Here is a 22,949-nt window from a genome sequence, read left to right as displayed (position 1 = left end):
AATCTAATTTGATTACAGCTTAGGCCAACGGCGTCGCGTTCCCTTGAATTAATTGCATTCTTCTCGGTTGGCTATGGTGTCGCGACGTCCAAGCCTCAGCGCTGACATCGCATCGTCGTTTTTGACGGGTTTGACGTGACAGCTGACATCGAGCTGTCGATTACGAAATAAAAATAGCGCTATTTCGACACGCATAAGCGTCCTTTAGTCCAGGAGGCGGTTTTCCTTTGATCCCGCCCAGACACTTCTAAAGGTTCTGGTTTCCCTACGTTTGCATTGCACCAACGGATTCTAATATAGACGGTTGGTTTTCCATAATTCTCTGCAGGAGAAGATTCGCGTAGCCTTGGAGGTCGAAATTGTCTCGCTCGCGATCGCGAAGATCAGACAGTAGCTAGTAGAAGTATTTTGCGCAGTATCTCTTATAACGTGCTATATAGCTTACCTCTTCCAGAGAAGTGCCTCTGAGATTTTCTATGGATTTTCCTTGACTCTGTTGCTGTCTTGGCATTCCTTCTAACAAATTCGGATTCTGCTCGAGCACTGCTGCTAACAATTGATCGATGTAGGTACGAAGGCGTTTCGTTCTTTCTTCCATGTTACGTATTGCCTGGAAGACCTTGAGGAGACAAATCGCGGATCGAGGAAAAAATATTTTAAAAAAAATTATTTACTTGCTCTGGAGTAGCATTCAATAGCTTTTGAGTTAGTCGACTTTCTCCACCCTCTTCTTCCGCACTTTGTTTCAGTTGAATTTGCTTGCGAGTCTATGTATATATACAATCATATAAAATCAGTGAAAGGGAAAAAATTTACCCAGTCTTTGAGTTCCGACACAAGTCTGTCTTTCTCCGTCTTCAGTGCCTGTATCGCCGCTTTGTGTTCCTTCTTTCGAGCCGTCGACGTTTCCAGTAGAGCGATATTGGCGTCTCTTTCCGATATTTCAGCCAGAAGGGAGCTCTGCTTCATTTCCATGACCTCTTCCATCTGCCGTTGCCTTTCGGCTCTCAGGGAGACGATAAGAGCTTCTCTATCTTGTAATTCTGACGTCATTTTAGCCAATCGGCTTTCCGTTTCAGCTCGTTCAAGTTCGCGTTTGTCGAACGTTTCCTTCAGAGCAGCAAACTCCTTGTCGGATCTAAGAAATTTTGCTCGATCTGCGTCCATTTCTTTATCCCTTTTTATAGCCAATTCTAAGCTCTCTTTGAGGGATTCTTCTAGCTGACTAATGCGATCCTCTCTATGCGTTTCCTGCCCCTCTCGTCGTTTTACTTCGCCCAGTAGTTGAGCGTTCATTTGCCTCTCGAGTTTCTGCGCTCGCTTCAGTTCGACCAACTTCGTGCTCAAATCAGTCGCGGATCTTTCGAGTTCTGCTACTTGGAGAGACTTTGATTTGATCTCCTTCTGAAGTTCAGCAATTCTATGATCACTCCCTTTGGAGCTCGGTGAAGATTCTCGCATTTTTTCGAGCTCGGCTTTCGTCTCATCCAACGTTTCTTTCAGTCTAAAAATTTCAGAATTCCTTTGCATATTTTCTGCGGCTAGCGAAGCCCTCTGCTTTTCCGCCTCGGTCAACTTCGTCTCCGTAACTTCTAAAGCGTCGCTAAGTTTCTTGACTCGAAATTTTAATTGAGTCGCGTTCTGCTTGAACAGATCGCGCTCTTCCTCTCGCTCTCGATCCTCCCTTTCTCTTTGCTCTCGCAGCATCTTCACGTGACGAGACTGGTCCTCGAGCTGCTCCTCGAGACTCCGAACGACGTCGCTGGAGTCCTCGCTTTGAGAACCGCGAAGAAGAACGAGACGGTTCTTCGTAACAGTAAGCATCTCCTCTTTTTCATTGACGTCCGCTTCTAAATCTGTAATCTAGACGATCTGTCAATCAACGTTCGTGATTGATTGACACATGACTACAGTACCTTTCTGCGAAGTGATGACATCTGTCTCTCGTTAGCCTTCACTTGAGAAGCCAATTCGTCTTTCTTTGACACGAGATCGTGATTGACAGCCTCTAGATTTCCTATCGTCCTGTCTTTAGCCATCAACTTCTCCGTCATCGACTTCACCTATTTTTGAAAGAGTGCCAATCACCATCAACACCTCGTACCAGTCTCTTCCTCTCCCCCATACATTTTTCTGAAGCCGTTCGCACTGCTTCGTCTTCGCTGTCACCGTTTCCTGCAGCAGAACGGCTTCCTCGCGACTCCTACCCTCAATCCCACGCACGAGATCGTCCTTCAACGCCAAATCGTTCTTGAGCGACTCGATCTAGCGAGGGAGCGACGATGCCACACGCGAAGCCATGCCTAAATGACACTACCTTCGCTCGGAGGAACTTTCCGTGGCTTTGCAAGGCTTCTATTTGTCGTCGATCCTCGTCTCTGTCTTGGGCCATCGTCTCCTGATTCTCTCTCACCTAGTGCGCGTGAACGTGCCAACTTCCTTTCACACGTACCCTACATGCGGATCTCTGGCGCTCACCTCGCTATATTGAGCGTTTCGTTCGTAGACAAGCTGCATTAGCTGGCTCAATTGAATGTCTTTCTGTTCGACGGCTGTTTGAAGACTCGCTATGTGACTGCTGCACTCCAAGGCGCGTTGTCGGGCTTCTTCGAGTTCTAGTTGTTTCTGGCGAAAATTTTCGGCTGTTTCTTTTCCTTGCTACACACAACATAATTTTTATTTTTATTATGGGATACTGAGCAACTATTGGGACCTTTTCTAATTTATGAAGCTTGTATTCCCACTGAGCTTTCTGATTGTGCAACGACGTTATCTCGGTTTGAGCTGCTTCTAACTTGTAGCTTAGTTCTCCTTCCAGGGAATGATTCATTTCCTCTTGCAGGGCATTCATTTCGGCTGTTTTCTTTTGAAGTCTTTCGAGTAGTTTCTTGATCGTTTCTTCGCGTTGCGCCAGCGTCGCCTTTTGCTTTTCGAATCGCAATTCCATTTCTTCGACGGTTTTTCGCACGTTTTCCTTTCTCGGTGATTGGGACCCGCCTTTGTTGGAGAGCACGTCGCCGTGGAGACGCGCCGACAGAAATTGAATCGGTGAATCCGACGAATCCTAGGAGAAAACATTTCCCGTATCATTCTTTATTAGAGGAGAAAACCCTCAGGAGAGCCCATCCAAAATCAAAATTGATAGATTTGACTCGTTATTATAACTCCCACAGTACGGACACGCCCTTCTAGCTCCACCTCCCAAATATATCTTACGTCTTTGCTCTTCTTTAGTCTCTCGAAATCAGCCATCATCTTGTTGACTTTTTCTTCTTCCTCCTGCCGCTTTTTTCTCTCCTTTTTCAGCTCGGGACTCCAAAACAAATCGATGCTTCTCATGCACGATAGAAGCTTCGCCTCTTTGAGCTCGATTTCCCTTTTCAATAAGACGTTGTCTCTCTGATACTCCAAAACCTTAGCTTGAAGGTCTTGAATATCAAAAAGTCGATCTTTGAGGGAATTCGAGTCGGACGCCGGCGAAGTGAGCGAACGCTGCGGCGATTCAGCCATTGGAAAGGCAAAATCGTCCATCAGAATCGAAAGAAAACCAACGCGACGACACCGCTTCCCAACCAAAACGAACGTCACGTGGCCAATTAACCCTCGCGGGCTCCACCCTCATTTTTTAAGGTCTCGCGATGGATCCAGTAGACAATATCTACACGGCCGCTCACGACTACGAAAAGGAACGCGAAGACGTTCTCTCGTTCTCGAAAGGGGATCAATTTCGCGTGATGCAGGCGACCGACGAGCGCTGGTGGGCCGTCAAGAGTCTTCGGACTCAAGAAGTCGGTTACGTGCCCTCTTCTTATCTCACGGTAACGGGGACGGGGGGGGAGTTGAAACGACACGAAGCGGGGTTGTAAATGGACGCGTTTTTTCTCTCTCTCGATCAGCCGAGTCGCGATGCGATAGCGAAGCGGCTCGAAAGTGAAATTGATCGTATTGCGGCGGAGCGAAACGAGCCGCCTCCCCCTACTCAGAAGCCTTTCGGGCCGGCGCCACCCGTAACTTATAAGAATCTGACTGAATTGAGCGTTTTTGTGCAAATCTTTTCAACGATCAGGACGACGTGGTGCAGATCGAACCGAAAAAGGTTCCCCACCCCGTCTCGTCGTCGAAAGACGCGAAGAAATTGCACAAAGAACTTCAACTCAATCATAAACGGTATATACGAATGGGCGTTTAGTATAAGCTAAACTCTTATTTTTCGTGTTAGTGGGGGAGCAAAGCAGCTCGGCGTTCCCGAGCTGCAAAAGGTCATGGATCGGCGAAAACCGGACTCAGAGGGCCGAATTGGCACGATAACGGGAAAGCAACGAGAGGAAAAGAATCTGGGAAACAACGAGCTGGCTCTGCACCTAAGAAAGCAAAGCCAAAAACTGGAGAACGTAATAGAAAACGAATAGGGGTAAAGGGAGAATCTCTAATATCGCGTGTCTAGGCTTCAAAGCAGCAAGAAGAGGAAGAGAAAAAACCGGAATTTATGAAAATCTCGTTAAAAAGCGTGCCCTCGTGATCGGTGCGTTCGTTTTTCTTACAACTAAAATAAAACGCAGTGGACACAGCTAACGCTAGCAAAACAAATCAGAGGGGGGGAAAAGTAAGGGGAGGGCAAGAGAAACTAGTGATGAGTAGAAAACATGTCAGAAAACAATTCAGCGTTTGCGTCAAAGTGAGCCGGAGGAGGAGGAAATATAGACGATACTCCTCCTCCGGCTGTTGCCGCTTGATTGGCGGCGGTCAGATCGTCGAGACTCGCCAAAGAACTCACCTCGCTGTGAGTCGCCGACGCATAGTTCGCGTGGGACATCGCACTCACTAGTCCGCCGCCGCCGTCCGTGCCGTCCGTCATGATGACGTCGTTGAGAAGATTAGGGAAGCCGGGATCCGTTGCCAAGGGAGTGCAGTCGTCGCCGATGTCGTCTGGGATTTGGTTGGGGATGTCGATTGAGAGAGGCGGCGCCGCCGTCGACGTCGTTTCGATGGAGGGATCGTTTGGGATTGCTTGGATGATGGGCATTGCGCCTACGGTTGTGCCAAGCGTTGCGGCTATCCTTTCAATGCCCAAATCAGCGAGCTCCTTCGTTTCTGGAGTCAAAGATTGCGTGGGAAAATTGTGGAGACGCGCTTGCATTTCAAGTTCCTGCAGCAGAATAAATAATAATAGTAAATATCTATTTATTATTCTCGTACCTGGATTCTGAGCTGTAGCCTTTTGTTTGTTTCTTCCAAATGTTTTCGCTTCAGCTCTGCTAGTCCCGCGTCGGTTTCAACCCTCTGCAGTCTCATCACATAAGAAACGGTTGCTTTCAAAATGTTTCCCTTGTTTAATCTGAAGTCCCTGTACAAAACTCTCAAGGCAAAGGTCTCCCCAAAATAAACTGTTCCTCACCCTTCAGATTTCGGCAACAGTTCGCCCAATTCCTTAATTCTATCGTTAATATTGAACCGTCTTCTCCGTTCAACTAAAAGAACAATCTCTCCCATCATGGACAAATCAATTCCGAGGCATTCTCTACTCAGATTGTGATTGTCCTTCTTCTGCCTTTCTTTTATTGAGCGTGTTCTTAGATCCGTTTGCTGGCCACCACCGCCCAGCGCATCGTCAGCAAAGAACGTGGACGAGGAAGAAGCAGTCAGAGGAGGCGAGCCACCAGACTGAAAAAAAAACGACATAACAATAATTTGAAAAATAAAGAATTTCAGCGTACAGCATTATGCTTAGGAAACGAGAAAACTTCGAAGGGATTAGTTTGAGACGAAGTCATTATTGAAGCAGTCTGAGCAAAAGTCTAAAAAATACATAAGTATTTGAAAAAATATAGACTAAAGCATTACAGAAGCAGATGTAGACACCACAGAAGCCAATCCCTTCTCCGTTTCCATACTAAAAATTTCAGAGTAGTCAAAAAATCAATTTGGATTCTAATTATTTAGATACCTGAGCAATCCGTCTAATAGACTCTCTACTTCAGCTTCGTTTCCTCCTTCAGCACGCGACATTGCTTGATGAAGATCGGTCATGGAAGATAGGGGAGTAGTGGACGCAGATTCTGCGTCTGATTCATGTGGAGGCATGGCTGCTGAAGCTGGTAATTCAATGCTTGGCTTTGAAGCGAGATACTCCTGAAGATTTCGTTGCTGCTGTTGCTTTACGTAGTACGGAGTGGGATGCTGCAATTTCGTTTGAACCTAGAAAGAAAGAAAAAGACAAAATCGTGATAACTAGTAGCAGAAGGAATACATAGATAAGAAAAAGATATATAGTAGTAGTACAAGGCTACATTGATAAAGAAGTACTGATCTTTTTTTGAGTAGAAAACAATGTATAAACTTCTGACTAATCTAGATAAAAGAGAGACTACATTTCGCTGAAGCGCTCACCTGAAAGACTGAAACAGGCACGCCAACAACTGTCGCCGCCTGAGGCTTTTTGACCCCTTGACCCGCCGTAGATGAAAGTAGAATCGCTTGAATCGACGACGACGAACCTCCAGCACCGTCCCCACCCCCGCTCCCTTGAGGTCTATCCTGCTCCTTTCGACGATTCTCCAACTCCGCTTGCTCTTTCTGCAAGCGAAGCTTGAGATTCGTACGAGACATCGTCGACGTGTTGGGTCGGCCCTCCTCGCGACGTACGGGGGTTAGGTGAAGCTGGGCGATGTGAGGCAGAGATGCGCTAAATAAGGGGGGGCCCCCCAAAGAGAGGACGACGTTATGGAAGAGAACGGTTTCTGGACACAGTTTCCGGTTCTTGCATCATTCGCACTAGGATCTAACAACGGTCTTTTTTTTCCCCGTTCCCGAGAGAAGTCTCGTGACGAAAATCACGCTTTCAAGATGGGATTCGGGGGACTTGGGGTGGCAATTGGGACGTGGGGCCCCCGCGAGGGTAACGCGTTGACGAAAGAAGTTTGCACTTTCTCCGAGTACCTTTGCTGAAGCATCTCGATGTCTTGCTTGGAGAATGGCTCCGACGAGTCGATCGGCTCGCTTTCTTCCTTGATTCCCTTGGCCTTGATCATTTCGAACAAATCGTCGTCTAATTGCAAACTGACGACGCCTGATTGCATTAAAAAGGAGCGCGCTTTATTGATTCAAGCGATCAATAACGTTGTCAGACACGAAATCGCCGATTTCCAGTGCTTCTGCTGGTATTCGTTCGGCGACGTAACGCGCTCTAACCACAATTATGCACGCCTTCTAACCAGAACCGATATAGCAGTACAAAGACAAACGACACTCAGTGCTTCTATCCCTTCAATATACACTGTGGGGAAGAAAAACACAATCACAGTATATCTCTATACATGTAATAAAAGTCATATAAAATACATTAGTTGAATTCTAACTATTTCCAAATCAAAACAAAACAAAACAAAACAAAACAAAAAAGAAACAGAACGTGGACACGGAACTTTTTACAGCACTAATTGCCCGACGACAAACACTCCTCTAAATGACGTCTATACGAAGTAAATTCCTTCGTTGAAAAGTGAGCTTCGCACCGCGGACACTCCAGCAACCTCGAAGACGACTCAGCTGACCTAATATCTGCCGCCGCCGTCGTCGCTGCCGGTCTCTGTGACGACGGCAACGGCCTCTTTTCCGGGGGACTACTAACTAGCGACGAGGAATGGGTAACTACAGGGGAAAAGGGCTGAGATGCGGAAGGATGAGGACGAGCCGACGACGCGGTGCTTCCCAGTGTCGACGTGACCCCCTCGCGTTTCATCCACTCCTGCAAAGGAGCGTAGTTTCCGCGCGTCAGAATCGATCCGTGCGATCCCATGCTGCTTCCGTATCCGGAAGAGGCGAGGGAATCCGGCGGTGCGGCCGCTCCTCCGCGTTCGTCATGAGGAGCAAATGACGGGCGGCTGCCGCCACCGTCTCGTACCGACGCTTCGGCCGTTGCCGCCGACTGGTGGTAGCGTAGCGCTCGCAACTGTTGACGAAGTTCGTCGATGACGCGTTGTTTTTTCGACGATTCCTGCGTGCGATCTCTCAGGAGAGAATTCGTCGACGATAGGGTTTGTTGTATGATGTCGCACTCGCGTTGCAGATCGCGTTGATAGCTCACGCTTTGATCCAACTAAGGAAACATCGCGCTTGATTTTTTTTCAAGAAGGGGTCCGTGTACAGAACGGCCATAATCGAAAAAAACGTAAGCCTTTAACTTTATCGACGCTCCGTCCTTATAATATTCAACTCAATTATTTACTATGCGTGCATGTGTGTGCCGTGCGCTTCTATTGTGGTTACAGCGATTATTGCGATGTTTGACATGGTACGAGGCGTAGGGAACAACAGCTCACCTTTTGTTTTTGTTCTCTTGCTTGTTGCTGAAGAAAACTTTTCTCGCTACTAAGTTGATTCACGTGCTGCTTTGCTCGTTCATAGTCGCGTTGGAGATCGGAGAAGTCTTTCTGATACATTTCAACCTTAAAAATAGGACTTTTTATTAAATTGAGTCTACTGGCTTTAGTGATATGCACCTGCTGCTGAAATATGTCAATTTCCTGACGCAAAGTCATGACTTCTTTCGTTTTGACGGCCAGTTTTTCGCCCCCATTCGCTTCTCTCAACTTACCTTCGAGAGCTCGAATTTCGTCTTCTTTCTCTCTCATATTCCGCTCCATTTCTCTCTTTAAAATCGCGTTGTCGTGGGCGAGTTGATTAGCTTTTTTCTTGACGTTGCGAATGTCTTCTCTCAATCCTGCCTCCAAGGTGGCACTCTTCTCATTCAAACTCTTCAATTCTTTATTCAAAGAGTCATTGATTTCAGATAACTAAACAAAAATGAAAGACTCTTATCCTCCTCGACGTCATCGTCGAAAAAACGAACCTGAACGACTTGAATCTCGCACGTTTCTCTTTCTACTTTTTCCTCGGACAACTGTCCACGCAATTGAAAGAGCTCGTCGTCGTCGAAATTCTCCTCTCCTTTCTCTGAAAACGCCGGGGACGTTCCCTCTTCCTTCCTCTCGTCCATTCCGTAACTTTCGATCTCTTCCTTAAACTCCTCCAATTCTACGCCGTTGATGTCCGTTTGGATTTCAATTTCGACAGATTCGTGTTGTTTCTGCTGCCCCAACTGGAGTTCTAACTCTTGAATCGTTGTCATCATCGTGTTCTTCATTCTATTAAACATCATATCCATTTTCATGCGTTCTTCTCTTTCCTCGTCGAGACTGGCGAGACACTGCTCCAATTTCTCGGACAACGAACGAATTAGACTCTCCTTGACTTCAACCATTTTCAAAATATCGTCGACGTCATTCTTTTTTGTCAATTGAAAACGCAATTCGTCGTTTAACTGCGACAATTCATCCACTCTCTGAATGAAAAAAAAGAAAAATTCTACGGTTAAAAGTTTTGAATAAAAGTAATAGTCTACCTCTCTCAACTCCTCCACATTGTCTAATCCACGTTGAACTATTAACGACTTCATTTTCTGATTCTCTCGACTCAGTTTCTCGATTATTTTCGCGTCCTCGGTCGCACCTCGTTGCGCCAGGACGAACGACACCGTCTCTGGACCCCATTCGCCATTCAATTGACTCTGCAAGTCGTTGGAAAACGTCTCGAGATTTTCCAACGCTCGTTCGAGACGCGACACTTTGTTGCGCAACGATTCGTCTTCGACGCGAAGACGATGCAATTCCAAGCCGAGTCCGTCGACGCCGCACAACTTGCGACGAAATTCGTCGTATTCTTGTTGCGATAGGGCGCTTACGTCAGTACGAGACATGGGTAATCAAGGAAATGGATACCGTACGGCACTGGAACAGTTTATCTGCCGAGTAGAAACGCTGTCTATTTACGCTTTTGCGAAGAGGAGAAGGTAAGGAAGGAAGAACGATCTACATGGAAATGCCGGAGGTGTTTTCCCCTAATCCCTGGCTTTATCCCTGGCTCGTCCCCTTATCGCCGTTTTGCCATATAAGTAAGTCTTCTCTAGATTTCTCTAGGAGCCCATGCATTGCCCATCTCCTTTGCAGCGAAAGTGAAAACGGGAAGAGAGTGCATGGGGTGAGGTCATGCATCTTACGTTTACCGTTGATTGAGTGGGGAGAAAGCGATGTTCCACGAAAAATCGTTGCGTGTGCGTTTCTATTTTTATAGACTTTGTAGGCGATCTGGTAATCTTACTAGGGAAACTTTTCCGGTGGGCGAGTTTTCGATCAGGAAAGGGGCCCCCGCCGCAAAAGTACCGAGCTATGGGCTTGGCAGACTACTCTTACTGTAGCTGTTCGAAAGTCGAGAACGACGGCCGAGCAGGACACCGGTCCAGCGAAGAGAGACAATACGGGATGGAATACCGTCAGCCAAACAACTAGTCCCGGATAATTACATGCAAAAATTCACAAATGTACGTTAATTAAACTCTACACAGTATTATACCATCCTAAGACTAAGTAACGAGTTGTTCTTTTCTTGCTCATTTTCGACCTCTTTTACTTTATTCCACTCGTCACCCAAGGCCCTCTTGAAATGATTTTCCACCGAGCCTTTATCGTCCGTAGGATAAGGATAGAATTGTCTCAAGCGATCTCCTTGAAGACTTCTCTTGAAATGCTCGTCAATGTTCATATCCGTTGGAGTTTTCTTTCCCGCCTTTCGCGTCGTTACAGCACCGGCTTGGCACGTCTCTTCCTTCTTATAAGACAGCGGCGTAGGTGCGAAACGCAAGTCCGGAGGAGTCCCGCGCGGTCGTATAGGCAGGGGGCGCGCAATCGGAGTCTTTTCCTTGTGATGCGAAAAGGGCGGAGAGCCGGCGGAATAAACAAGAGGAGCAGCAACAGCTCTCGATATCGGACTGAAAGCAGATGCTTCCGACGATTTGAATTGAGAAGGATAATGAAAATGAGGCGACGACGGCGGCGGTCGCGCGTAGTACGAAAAATGCGACGGTGCACAGATAGCCGGCGGCGGCGGCGGCGCAAGACTGTAGGGAGTAGGACGAAGAGGAAGGCTATAATGAATGGGCCCTCCGCAACAGGAACACGGGCTCAGCGTCGTCGGGACGACCGGAGTTGCGACGCCGGGAGGAGGGGCGTGCGGGAGCGGAGGTGGCGGCGATCTCCTTTGAATGCTGTAAGAAAAACAACGTGGTTAGGATGGCTGACGTCCAGCGATCGAGCAACGATCGAACACCTGCTAACAATGTGCAGCGGGAACCTCAAATATTTCAGAGACTCGTTCTATAGTGCTCGTCGCTGAATTCGAGGCACGCGGCCAATAAAACAAAGAGTCCTCTACCGCGCCCGGAGGGGGCGCAAATCGAATCAATTCATGTTGTAGGGAGGAGGGGGACGAGACTAGGGCAACGGAAAGCGGGCGGTGCAATCCTCACGGTAAAATCAAAACAAACGTTTTCTACGACACCTGGTGGCCGTCTATCTTGGAAGTGGTATCGCGATGTCCCCGCCCGATCGATCTGTATCGACACGCGTTCTTACTTTAGAATGGCTCCTGACCCTGTGGTGGTGGCTGGATATTCCGCGGAACCGGCAGCGGCAGCCGGCGGGGTTCGCTTCTTTTGTCTTTCGTCTACGAGTCGAGCCTTTTCCGCTTTCCGCTTGACGCCGGTGCGCCGGGACGCGCTCGCGGAGGAGGCCGAATCGGGGTCGGAATTGACCGGCGACGGCGTTCGAGACGGCGTCGAAACCGATTTGGATATTTCTACGAGAGAAAAGAAGCGAAAGTGACGACATGGGCAAATAAGAATGCGAAGAACGAGCAAACGAAGACGACCAAAGTCTGAGACAACGCCTCCCGCCCACGTATCGTCACCTTTTAGAGAGTGACGAATGACAAGACCAGTGAAAGAGAGGAAAGAAATCGGCACTGAGCCACGAGACTCCTGTCGATTTCTTTCCTCCACTCGTACGTTTCGTCCGGTTTGAGCGATCGGTACGAGGCAGTCGCGAAACGCTTGTTTACCTTGCTCCCGTGCTAGGAGAGCGACGTGAGTCAGAACGTCGAAAGGCGTTTCCATGGTCGATTATTCGTCTTTTCGTTCTGCTTCGGCGACCGAGCGAAGAGCGAGTGTTCCCTAAATTGCAACAAAATACCGATAAGAGTGCGGGCGGTCTGGCGGCGAACGAGGAAGTGGGTAGTCAGGTTTCACGAAGGTAAAGCCCTCATTGGTGTGCTGCCAACCACATGACAACAATCTCCGCACTCGATTGGCCGAGACGCTGATACAATTAAAAGGGGGTGGGCAAGAAGTGGGCACGTGTAGGCGTTTGCGGAACGAAAGGTATGGCAAAGAACACGACGAGAATGACGAACGACAGCTAACCAATAAATGAGATTCTAATCGGCCAATACAGTCGAGGGGCAGGACATCACGAGACAAATTGAGACGCATAACAAGTACACAGAACATTCGATTGTATCGTAACTCTACAAATCCCTCGGCTCATGCACGAGGAGGGGGCCCCCTTAGCACCTAGTTTTTTCCTTGTTGCTTCTTTGCACGTCGATCCAGTATAGGATTCTTCAATTCGCCCATTTCTTTGATTTTTTTCACTTGGTCGCCGTCGACGCGCATCTCGGCGAGAGCATGCGACATTTCCTCTTGTACGTCCGTCCACATCTCGGACTCCTCTTGCAGAACGCGAGGAGCGGTGAGACTAACGTTGGGAACGTCCATCTTTCCCTACCACAAGAACGTTTACAACGGAAGACTACCCAATATAACTGCACATTTATTTGTTTGTCGCGCAATCAACGTTCATAATAGGACTTAGGTACATCAATAGTCTAAAGGTTGACCTCTGAGTTTTAGAATCTCCCCGGAAAAAAATCTTTTATGAAGTTCTCGTCGTCGAACATGCATGCGTTTGTTCCCTAAGCTAATTACGAAAAAAGGAGGGGCTTACCGTGAGCCAAGGATGAGCAATCATTTCGTCGATTTTCATTCTATCGTTTGGATCCGTTTTTAGAAGGGAACGTATAATATCCTTAGCTAATAACAATAAACTAATCGCTTTACGAAGACAAGGGAATGGGAGAAAGTGATGACTCGCCTTCCTTAGAAACGTCATTCCATTCGGGATTGGGAAAGTCGTATTCGCCTCTCCTGATTCGTTTCTTCATGCCAGCGGATATCGGTGCACCGCAATTGCTGTAGAAGGGAGGAAAACCGCAAAGACTAAACCCCAAAGAAGAAGAAACGAGGTCTAGCATCTCATACACATAATGATATCCCCCCTTCAAAAACGTACAGAATATACATGATTACACCGAGGGACCACATGTCGCACGACATGTCATATCTTTCAGGACCGAGAACTTCGGGAGCTTCAGAAACAAAACAAGCGTGTAGTACGAGAAAAATAAATAATAGTTCTAACCTTACCCACGTAATATGGAGTGTAGCAAGGAGTTTGTAACGTTGACGTCACTTCTTTGGCAAAACCAAAGTCAGTGAGTTTGAGAACGGAATCAAGATCTTTGCTCTTATAGAGCAAATTTTCAGGCTACATTTATTAATAATCAAAAATTCGACAAATGAAGTCTCCTAAATTTACCTTTAGATCTCTATGAGCTATATTTAGATGATGAAGATATGATACAGCACTGCAAATTTGTCTCATTATAACAGACGCTTCTATATAGAGAGAAATCCCTACACAATTAAAAAATCGATTCCGAGCAAATCAAAGCTTTCCTTTCTCCGTAAAAGCTTGATCGGCTCTCTTTTGTATCCTATCGAACAACTCCCCACCTTCCATGCTACGTAGATTTTTTATTAGGAGGGGGGCCCCACCCACCCCATAGACGTTTCTTACCACTCCATTACAACCAACAAACACTTGTTCCCCGAATATTTATTCTCGTAGACGTCGACGATGTTGACGATGTTCAAATGGGATCCGGCACGCCAATGGAGATCGACTTCTCGTCGCGCTTTTGCAACATCTCGCAACACCTTCATCGAGTGAGAATCGTGCCGAGACATCTTAACAATGACTTTGTGCGAACTTTTAGGGCGTATCGTTCTTTTGTCTTTTTTGACGTGCAGGCGAGAACTTTGCCGTTGACGCCCAGTCCGAGGACCTGCTTCGATATGTCGTAGTCCTCTGTGATGACGTTCTTCTTGGGACGGAACGCGCGCGCTTGGGCGGCGTTCGGCGCTCGCGCTTGACTGGAAAATGGAAGACGGAGCTTTGCAAACATTTGCTGCGGAAGGAGACGTGCGCTAGTCGATGCATCATCGTCTCGTTGTCACTACGTCAAGTCTATTTTTGGAAGGAGGAAACCAGTCACCTTTGAACTGTGCCTTCTTTTCCTGATATCTAATTTCAATTTAGCAATTTTTCCCAGTCGTTTCTCTTCAGGTATCAGTTTTGTCTTTGTAGTGCATGATGGCAGAGCACTCTTACAGTTTTGCAATTATTATCACCTTACTGCCTCTATTCACTGAAGCTTTTCGCGGCAATGCCTCCCTGTCGTGCTGCAAGGATTTCTGCTTTAAATTATGTGGTAAGCCATTATTCAATGTCATCTTATTAATCTATAACTTGATTGACCTAAAATATATATTCCATTTCATGCAGCTGATGTAAACAACCAAATCGATTACATTAGCACAAAAACGACGCTGTGCCCAACTACAACTATCTCAGATTCAGTAGAAACATTTTCAGCTGAGCTAACAGTGCAGCCGCGTATAAATTTGTTTGCGTTATTTATACTGGTTCAATCAACAGCAGTTTTACAGGCAAAAATTTGACTAATTTGAAATTGAAACTTGAAGGAAACATTACTTTCGTTTTTGGATTATCCGAGAAGCTTCATTACTTTGCCAGTATTTGTAACAATTATGGCGATCCTATTGAAAGCTACAACAAGAATTGTCCTATGGAAGCTTACAGTAATAGTATTAGTAGCAGTACCGCGAGGAGCTGTACGTATGACTGTCTATGCAGAACCGTCTACATTTTCTGGAACTTGGGCAAGAGAACATATAGACGGCTATTTCACTATCATGGTAAGTGACAATGCTATGCGTACAGGCTACATAGAACGTTGAAATTGTAGAAACAAGCCAAGGTCGTCGCAAGAGTCTATGAGTCGAAACAGCAGCTGTTTTGTTTAGTCGTAGTCGCAGTAAACCCTGCACACTAATTGAGAGGTTGCACTATTTTACGAGTTCAACGTGTCTCTATGAAATATTACCAAGTACCTTGCATTAATTAATATTTCGACCGGGCCGAGTTGTAGCCTGGCTGTACTCGCATTTTGCTCTTTTTACAAACCACTCTTTGTGTCATCTTTATCACGACACAGAGAGCAGCTCCACTAGCAGCTATTACAAACACTCCCCCAACGTTGTTCAAACCCAATTGCTTCTCCGAACTGCCGCGATCCGACTCACACCCAACCAAGGGAGATCGCATTTCGGTATGATTTTGCAGCCAATCACTAACCTGACGGGAATTTACTGCTTGAACTATGGCATCATCTACCGCTTTTCCATACTTCTCAGAAAAACGGTAATGAATAGCAAATGCGAATTGCCTTTTGAACAGACTTCGCTGGACGACAGTAAGATTGCAGTAAGTCGTAGCAAGCCGGTCAACTAGATGAACATCAGCCACGTAGGCATCAACGGAATTGTTTAGCAAGAGAGAGACCGCTTCTTCGTCTCCAGTCACTGGCACGATATCTCGCATTCCCGACCGCTCAAGCCACGTTAATTCGCCAAATTCGTTTCCAGCAGCAACAGGTCGTCTTCGATAGAACAAAAGATTGAAATCTATTGTCGCGGGCTCCGATGTCAGAAAGGAGACCATGTTAGCCGTATAGGATGATATCAGAACAACGATGACGAAGAGAAGAGCGATGATGTAAATGCGACCGAAAGAGTTCGTCATGACGAGACGATTCTCGTTCATAAAGAACACCGTGCAAAAACTGAGCCACAAACTGTCGGGAAGGGACTCTGCCAGATGAAGCCATTTGGCAACGAAAGCAGAAATAATCAACATGGCTAAAATGCTTAGCCAAACCGTCCATTGAAAAGGATCCATAAAATTCCACATATAGTCCAACGAGACTGTCTCTTGAGATTGCAGTGCTATTATGCCAACAGACGAATAGTGATAAAATCGAGTGAAATTGGCGGTATCTGGTACAGCTGCAATAGCACCAGCAGCCATGTCCCAATCATGTCGGTCACGTAGAGCCTCTAACATTCCTACGTCGCTTTGATTCCACAGAGTGTATTCAATCCTGGAAAAACCGGCACTCAGAGCGATAAAGTTTATCAAATCGGCGTCGACTCCTCGAACGTCACGGTCGTCTTCTTCGCTTGTATAAAGAAAAAGGGAGTCGTGCTTGGCTATGACTTTCAAGACACTCTCTTCTTCGACATCTCGAATTCTTTCGGGGAAGACGGTGATTCGGGGTGCTAATCTCAGGCCTTCAGACTGGGTCCATCGTCCGTCAACTCTCCACGTAGATCGGGTGTGAATTTCACTAGTATTTTGATAAACGTCTGTCAATCTAAGAGGCAAGACAGCCACTGCGCTGATGTCAATGCATTTGGCGATAGTTTCTTCGCTGAAGGCCAAGGTGCCAGCTTTTCCACTAAAACAATTGCTCTTGAGAGCGTTGAGCAATTTGTCTCCATCGTGTTGGTACCAAATCTGCATTGTATACCTGTAACTTTCCAACTCCTCGTAGTAGTAATAATCGTAATAGGAATAATAGTATAGGAGATAGTACTCTCCCAAACTTTCAGGAGTCTGGTCGCAAACCCATGGTATGCTGAGATTAAAATAACTGTAGTTCGAGGGATCGTAGTCGCTCGCTTCGCCTGCTTCCAGGGCCAATTCTAATAGGTCGTGAAAAAGGGCTCCGTAAATTTCGGGTTCAAACGTCCTGTGGGTTTGGTTTTTTGAGATATCGGAATCAGTCTGACAGGATTCCCACTCCGGACGGCATTGTCCAAAAATGTAAACCGTGATATTATAGTTCCAAAGAAGCTCAAGTCCACTCCACAGATTAATTTCAAGATAGTCGTGAAAGAATAAGAGAAGGGTTTCGTTTGTTAGCACGTTCTGCTCAAGTAGAAGAGGTGCAAGCTTACTGAAAATTTCCAAGGAACAGTCGACGATCATGACGTCAGGATACGGGGTTTCAACCGCAAGATCATGAGAAACTCTTTCTAAATTGTCCAAACTTACAAAAACATCTTTGACAGGCAATACCTCAAATAACGACGCCTCTTCATCGTAGAAATCCTTCAGAATTGAACTTATTGCGTTCTCCTTAAAAATGAGAATTTTTCGTAGCTTCAGGTTGTCGTCTTGCGCTTTTCCAGCCAAAATCAGATGCAAGGCAACACGACCTCTAAATCGTTGACCAAACTGAGGAATGAGAACATAGGGAGCCTTGTATGCTTCCGCCTGCCAGTTGTGAAGAGGAATCAAAGACACAACGGGCGTTTCCACTGATAGGCCAGTCGTAAACGACGCAATCGAATCCATCATCTTGTAGTTCAACAGACTGGTAAACACTATAGCTTGGCTATAGAAATAAGCCACGTACAAGGCGAGAAATACTTCTCTAGTGTTCTCCGTTGGACTAAGCCAAATAGTTGAATGCAAGTAGTAATTTGGAGGTTCTGTGATGTTGCTATATGAAAAACGTCCAGCTCGGCGGAGATACCAGTCTATTGTGGGCCAAGTGGTTGGGGGAAGAGTCTGCTGTAGAACGCTTGTACTCGCATACAGGATAGACAACTCAATCTCAGTTCTGGGCTTGCTTGGCGGAAGAAACAAGCTTGAATTCGTCTTGTTTTCGGAGCTGGCAATCTCACTAGCAGCTGCAAGTACTAGTAGGAGATGCAGCAGAAGGGGAAGAGCCAGAAGCATGGCTCTTGCACAAACCAGCACGGTCTTAGACTAATCCAGCGCTTTGCTTCAACTGTCTGCAGGATCGTCGGCGTCAGACCTCGCTCTCCGTGTGGGTTGTGTGGAGCAATCGTAGCGTACGCTATACACTGGTTCTGCAAGGGGGCCCCTGCCAAATCGGATCTTCCCAAACACTTGATGGCTGTACAAAAGTTGCAAAGTAGCGGCAATGAGACAACGGGTTAGAAATCGGCTTTGCCAACGTTTGACGCATCTCACGTGTACGCTGCCACGCCTATATGCACCAAACAAAATAATTAAAAACATAATCACAGAATTGTCTTTGAGTTTTCTACTGTCACGCATTCAATTCTTGTTAGTGTATCGGCGGTAGAAAAACTGAACAAAAAGCACAAAGTAGCTCAAGTACATTATAGTGCACCAGCACATTTGCCCATACTGAATGATACAGGGAATTTCAAGTTGATACCGTATTACCGCATCAATAGAAGCGGCAAATCCTACAATCATCTGCGCTATTTGCAAGAGAGTGATAGATTTGCTGACAAATTGAGGCAGGCGTAAAATTCCCTGAGCGCGCAAGGCATAGTAGAAATACATGACAGTGTGCACAAAATAGTTCATAGCCGGAAACAGGCGAGCCTGGCCAAATGGGATCATTGAGAGAGACCATAACGAATAGACGAAAACTGAGATATGGTGATACACGTGCAAGAAAGTGAGGTCTTGCTTTCTCAACACGATGAATAGAGTGTCGAAAAGTTCGGGAAGTTTCGACATGGAAAATATATAAATCCAGAGCATCTGCGGTTTATCGTATTGGTAGTCGGCGGTGCACATGTTTTCACTCCACCCCATTGTGATAAGATCAGCTACCATGGGTTTCGTTACTCGCCAGGTCCCCACTGCGCTGAAGAGCGCGAGGAGGAGATTCCATGCAAACAGTGGGCGTCGCAAGCTAAATTTCGCGCGCTGCTCCATAAAACGACTCCCGGCAAATATTGCAAGGAGATAAAGGGCACTCGCGTAGAGGCTGACGACCCACTGCAACTCCATGCTTTCACGAGCTGCCGTGAGGTTGAACCCGTTCTCTAACTGCGAAATGAACCGCAGCATCTTGGCAAAACGCTCTCTTGAAGGCGATGTCCCGGATTAATTAACAATAGAGCGGTTCTTATTATTTAGTGTCACAAATGCGCAACTATGCACGGGCACACCATTGGCCGAGGGGTGAGCTCGTGACAGACCTACTATGTCTCGAATAATGTTTTCTTTGAATCTTGAGAAGCTATACAGTACAGCTCCTTGCTAACTTTTTATCTTGCATACAAATTATTTAGCTAGTCTGGTCGATTTTTTCAGACTTTTCCTTGCAAAAGAAACAAGAGGAATCATGGCAAGCCCCCGTATGTTATTTCGCATTCTTTGCATTGTCTCTTCGCTCAAGTCGAACAGACGCTGAACAATCGACGTCTGACAGTGGGAAATAACGTCAACAATGGCTTTTCATACTCGCAAGTCGTACAGCGTGTCGCGAAACGCGTACGGCATCCGCATACATCTCCTCGACGGAACGGAAGTCGATTTCACGCTTTCGCCTGTTTCAACCGGACAAGACTGTCTCGATCGTGTCGCCCAAGTACTCGATCTTGACGAGGTGACTTGGGTTAGGGTTAGGATTAGGATTAGGTTGATGTCCGCCTCTTTCTCCCTTTCCCGCCCGTAGTCGTACATATTCGGACTTCAGTATTACGACCGAACAGATCACCTAAGATGGATCGATCTGGAAAAAGGAATTCGTAAGCAATTGGAGCGAAAATCGTCGATTGGAGCAAAGGAACCGGAAGTCTTCTTTCGCGTTCGTTTCTTTCCCACGGATACTTCGATTCTGCAACAGGAAGTGTCAAAGTGAGTCGGGTCGCAATTTAAATTGAACGAGAGTCGATACGTTCGTTTCTTCTAGGTATTTGCTGTTCTTGCAGTTGAAAGAAAGCGTGCTGAAGGGAAACTTGGAGTGCAACAAAGAGCAAGCTATTTCTCTGGCTTCTTTCGCTGTTCAAGGTAGGGACAGTGAGACCCCAATTCATTAAGTACCTAAAGACAACGTATTATTAATATTCGTAGCTGAATTTGAAGATTTTGACAGGAAAGTTCATACTGATAGTCACCTGTCCTCCTTCGTTCTTTTTCCACCTGTAAATTATTAATATAAATAGAAATTATAAGTAAATTCTTCTATTGTGTAATAGCACATGCAGTCTTCTACTAACTTGGCGGATTTTGTTGGAAGACTGTCTGAACTTTACAGTAAACACAGGCACGTGGACTCTCCAAATAAACATTAATTATTATTATTATTATTTCGTACTAATTTTATAGGGGAATGTCCCAAGCTGCTGCTGAGCTCTCTTACATTCGTCTCGCTCAGCAATTGAAAGGATACGGGCACGAAGGCTGCCAGGCTCTTGTAAAATTGTATCAAGAAGTGTAATATTTTAAATGTATTGGGTATTTAGGATGAGGATTCCAATAAATTGGAAATAGGGGCGAGCTACGTGGGAGTTTACGTGAAACATATGAATGGAATGCCAACAGTTTATTTCAAGTCAGCCAAAATTTAAAATTAATAATAGCTCTATTTAATAATACTTCAGGTGGCCTGACATTTTTTCAATTAAGTTCAGGAAAAAGCGTTTGGAATTGGAAGTTCGCGACGAAGTCATTCAATTTGAAATGGTAAAGGAAATCACCACAAAATCAATAGTTTTATAATGATTTTTTATACTTCAGCTTTCAAAAGAGTCGGCTGAGTATGCGCACAATCTTATTATAAGCCAGCACCATTTCTATCGGTTGCAAAGCGTGAGGGGAGTCAAATTGCGGGGAGTGGGGTTAGTTCTTGATAGACATGTAGAAAAATTATGTTATAATCCAATACATTCGTTTCAGAATTTATTTCAAGACCCAATTTGAAGCAAACCGATACTCAAGAGCTTTTTCGTAAACAGTTCATCTAATATATGAACTATTTTTCAATTATTTGATTAATTAAGGTCAAGACAGAGTTCTCTTGCAAGAAAGCAAACTCTGAATCGAAGTGATTCTGCATTGGTGGGAAAAGGAGACCCTCCAGTAAAAAATAACATCTATGCACCAGTTTTAAAAACTATAGTTTGATAATTTAAGGCTGAATCAGACTTCAATCCTCCGGGATCAATGGAAATGACAAGTACTACTACTGTACATGGCATTTCCTTTACTAATATTTGATTTATTAGCTTTCAAAGCAGCCAACGGGAGTTCAAGCTTACAAAAGATTGAAGAGAAAGAAACAACGCTAGAAGTTGAACGCGTTCCCGTAGTAGAAGAAGCGGAAAGAAAAGAAAGAGAACAGAATAGAGAGAAGTCTGTCAGCCCAGCTTTATCAAACCCGGACACAGACGACGAATTGGACGGCGCCATTCAAACAGAAAAAAAAGGCGAGGCGGAGGGCAGGGTTACAGAATCGCGCTCAAAGAAAATTCGGATTTCACCCACTCGTACTACATTGGTATCATAATAACGTAGCCTATGTTTTTACGTAATAATTTTACTTCTATTAGGTTGAGGCTCTTCAGGAACGACTTGATTCGGAAGAGTATTTGGTTGAATACGATTCAATTCCCAAAAAATTCCAAGTGAAATTTTTACGGGACTTTTTATGCTACACTGTTGCAATAGGGAACTTTTTTAGGATCGTCCTCTCGTAAATCTCCCGCTGGCCGAAATCAAAACGAAAAATCGTTTTAAAGATATAATTCCTTATGACGTAATAACACACTGAGCCCATAGAACGTATTTTTAAATACTATTATAACTAAGGATACGAGAGTACGGCTCAACCCGGAAGAAAACAGGACAGACAGTGATTACATCAATGCCAATCACATTTCGGTAATTGATAAAAGCTAGTAGGGTATTAAAATACTAAAAAATATTCAGATGGATGTGGGGGGCGGAATTGCTCAACATTACATTGCCAGTCAAGGACCCTTGGCAAGTACAGCTGCCGATTTTTGGCAAATGATGTGGGAGAACCAGGCTCGTTTGATTGTCATGGTTACAGCGGAAATCGTAATAATTTTCCCCAAGGGTTAATTGACATAGTTTTGATTGATTATTTAGGAAAACAATAGAATCAAATGCCATCGTTATTGGCCTTCCGAAGGAGGGGGAGACGATTCCGAAGTCACTCATGGCAACGTAAGAATTAAGTTAATTAAAACGGGTATCAGAATCAGTTTGTACAGTTTCACATTTCATCTGAATATTTTAATGATACGGGGACGACAATAACACGTGGTTTCATCTTAAAACACACCCCAACTCAAGAGGTATGGCATACATTTATAGGGAGGGGTCTGCTATGTTATTTAGGCAAGAACAATTTGGCATTTGCAATTTGTTGGGTGGCCGGATCACGGCGTCCCAAGAGACCCCGAATCATTTCTTGGTGAGACCAAAGCGTCTTGTAAAAAAATTCAATTCTTACCTCTACGTCCATTTCTGCAGCCTTTATTGACGAAATAGACACTCTTCGTCGCCATGCCAACAACACAAGCGAAGACCCCAGTCTTGATCCGCCCACAGTGGTTCACTGCAGTGCGGGAGTTGGACGCACGGGCGTCACGATCATGATGGAAGCGATACTCAAAGCTATACAAAAGAACGAGGTAAAAAATGCATAAATAACGAAAATTATTTATTTGGAGATTCTTGCAGTCCATTGACGTTCCCGACGTCTTGAGAGGGCTTCGTACCCAGCGAATGGCGCTCGTGCAAACGCCCATACAATACAAGTTCTGCTACGAGGCTCTCCTGCACTTTTTGTCTCATTCCCCAGAGAGCAATAGGCTCATTTGACTTTGTTCTGATTGTTTTTTCTCTAAATTTTTAGCCACTTGAACCGTTCCTAGACTAGTTACAACTAATGCGTTGAAACTTTATCTATCTGTGTTGTGTTTTTAGCACTTAACACGTTCAATTTTTAGACGAGAATTTAGTACATTTACG

The 22,949-nt window shown here is 45.5% G+C and overlaps 8 protein-coding genes and 1 long non-coding RNA gene across 12 annotated transcripts; 3 read left to right on the top strand and 6 right to left on the bottom strand.

Annotated features, from left to right (window-relative positions):
- Positions 1-115: 115 nt before the first annotated feature.
- LOC136199185 (ELKS/Rab6-interacting/CAST family member 1-like) lies at positions 116-4,389 on the bottom strand. The gene is made up of 10 exons (XM_065989337.1): positions 3,217-4,389; positions 2,714-3,064; positions 2,479-2,658; positions 2,318-2,413; positions 2,128-2,265; positions 1,917-2,063; positions 817-1,863; positions 675-767; positions 446-619; positions 116-394 (listed from the first exon to the last, which is right to left on the bottom strand). The coding sequence occupies exons 1-10, from the start codon at positions 3,529-3,531 to the stop codon at positions 266-268; spliced, it is 2,670 nt and encodes an 889-aa protein (XP_065845409.1). The 5' UTR covers positions 3,532-4,389; the 3' UTR covers positions 116-265.
- LOC136199191 (uncharacterized) lies at positions 3,615-4,567 on the top strand. The gene is made up of 5 exons (XM_065989344.1): positions 3,615-3,818; positions 3,897-4,007; positions 4,067-4,167; positions 4,220-4,391; positions 4,445-4,567. The coding sequence occupies exons 1-5, from the start codon at positions 3,639-3,641 to the stop codon at positions 4,517-4,519; spliced, it is 639 nt and encodes a 212-aa protein (XP_065845416.1). The 5' UTR covers positions 3,615-3,638; the 3' UTR covers positions 4,520-4,567.
- LOC136199188 (transcription factor EB-like) lies at positions 4,514-7,168 on the bottom strand. The gene is made up of 9 exons (XM_065989340.1): positions 6,937-7,168; positions 6,388-6,682; positions 5,945-6,195; positions 5,842-5,890; positions 5,715-5,795; positions 5,523-5,661; positions 5,396-5,468; positions 5,197-5,344; positions 4,514-5,146 (listed from the first exon to the last, which is right to left on the bottom strand). Exons 1-9 carry the CDS (start codon positions 7,074-7,076, stop codon positions 4,625-4,627), a joined length of 1,698 nt encoding a protein of 565 aa, XP_065845412.1. The 5' UTR covers positions 7,077-7,168; the 3' UTR covers positions 4,514-4,624.
- Positions 7,169-7,245: 77 nt separating this feature from the next.
- Positions 7,246-10,323, bottom strand: LOC136199186 (myosin heavy chain, clone 203-like). 2 transcript variants are annotated; one of them, XM_065989338.1, is made up of 6 exons: positions 10,248-10,323; positions 9,401-9,799; positions 8,849-9,340; positions 8,499-8,792; positions 8,319-8,444; positions 7,246-8,095 (listed from the first exon to the last, which is right to left on the bottom strand). In XM_065989338.1, the coding sequence occupies exons 2-6, from the start codon at positions 9,752-9,754 to the stop codon at positions 7,433-7,435; spliced, it is 1,929 nt and encodes a 642-aa protein (XP_065845410.1). In that variant the 5' UTR covers positions 9,755-9,799; positions 10,248-10,323; the 3' UTR covers positions 7,246-7,432. The 2 variants fall into 2 exon arrangements, with proteins under 2 accessions (XP_065845410.1, XP_065845411.1); XM_065989339.1 differs by having other exon boundaries at positions 9,401-9,866; positions 10,248-10,309.
- Positions 10,318-12,122, bottom strand: LOC136199190 (uncharacterized). The gene is made up of 3 exons (XM_065989342.1): positions 11,950-12,122; positions 11,466-11,688; positions 10,318-11,098 (listed from the first exon to the last, which is right to left on the bottom strand). Exons 1-3 carry the CDS (start codon positions 12,002-12,004, stop codon positions 10,402-10,404), a joined length of 975 nt encoding a protein of 324 aa, XP_065845414.1. The 5' UTR covers positions 12,005-12,122; the 3' UTR covers positions 10,318-10,401.
- Positions 12,123-12,306: 184 nt separating this feature from the next.
- On the bottom strand, positions 12,307-14,208 carry LOC136199189 (MAP kinase-activated protein kinase 2-like). Its single transcript, XM_065989341.1, has 9 exons — positions 13,999-14,208; positions 13,806-13,945; positions 13,687-13,749; positions 13,545-13,626; positions 13,373-13,493; positions 13,239-13,314; positions 13,041-13,165; positions 12,894-12,979; positions 12,307-12,670 (listed from the first exon to the last, which is right to left on the bottom strand). Exons 1-9 carry the CDS (start codon positions 14,191-14,193, stop codon positions 12,461-12,463), a joined length of 1,098 nt encoding a protein of 365 aa, XP_065845413.1. The 5' UTR covers positions 14,194-14,208; the 3' UTR covers positions 12,307-12,460.
- Positions 14,209-14,426: 218 nt separating this feature from the next.
- LOC136199297 (uncharacterized) lies at positions 14,427-15,228 on the top strand. 2 transcript variants are annotated; one of them, XR_010673007.1, is made up of 5 exons: positions 14,427-14,499; positions 14,574-14,684; positions 14,738-14,890; positions 14,946-15,007; positions 15,058-15,228. It is a non-coding gene; the product is annotated as an uncharacterized lncRNA (long non-coding RNA). The 2 variants fall into 2 exon arrangements; XR_010673006.1 differs by having other exon boundaries at positions 14,574-14,890.
- LOC136199293 (glutamate receptor ionotropic, kainate 1-like) lies at positions 14,782-18,006 on the bottom strand. Of its 2 annotated transcripts, none has more exons than XM_065989471.1 (2): positions 15,196-18,006; positions 14,782-15,140 (listed from the first exon to the last, which is right to left on the bottom strand). In XM_065989471.1, the coding sequence occupies exon 1, from the start codon at positions 17,895-17,897 to the stop codon at positions 15,213-15,215; it is 2,685 nt and encodes an 894-aa protein (XP_065845543.1). In that variant the 5' UTR covers positions 17,898-18,006; the 3' UTR covers positions 14,782-15,140; positions 15,196-15,212. The 2 variants fall into 2 exon arrangements, with proteins under 2 accessions (XP_065845543.1, XP_065845542.1); XM_065989470.1 differs by having other exon boundaries at positions 14,783-15,140; positions 15,203-18,006.
- Positions 18,007-19,321: 1,315 nt separating this feature from the next.
- Positions 19,322-22,943, top strand: LOC136199296 (tyrosine-protein phosphatase non-receptor type 21-like). The gene is made up of 22 exons (XM_065989473.1): positions 19,322-19,554; positions 19,624-19,805; positions 19,861-19,958; positions 20,022-20,092; positions 20,147-20,214; positions 20,277-20,364; positions 20,414-20,502; positions 20,552-20,633; positions 20,688-20,788; positions 20,847-20,897; positions 20,951-21,029; positions 21,084-21,126; positions 21,176-21,447; positions 21,500-21,574; positions 21,631-21,705; positions 21,759-21,830; positions 21,879-22,010; positions 22,062-22,139; positions 22,187-22,270; positions 22,314-22,389; positions 22,449-22,609; positions 22,659-22,943. The coding sequence occupies exons 1-22, from the start codon at positions 19,396-19,398 to the stop codon at positions 22,797-22,799; spliced, it is 2,277 nt and encodes a 758-aa protein (XP_065845545.1). The 5' UTR covers positions 19,322-19,395; the 3' UTR covers positions 22,800-22,943.
- The last annotated feature ends 6 nt before the right edge of the window (positions 22,944-22,949 follow it).

Source organism: Oscarella lobularis, chromosome 20, assembly GCF_947507565.1.
Source record: "Oscarella lobularis chromosome 20, ooOscLobu1.1, whole genome shotgun sequence".
Taxonomy (NCBI): Eukaryota; Metazoa; Porifera; class Homoscleromorpha; order Homosclerophorida; family Oscarellidae; genus Oscarella; species Oscarella lobularis.
Note: the sequence above shows the minus strand (reverse complement) of the source record. Positions and strands in the feature narration are given on the sequence as shown.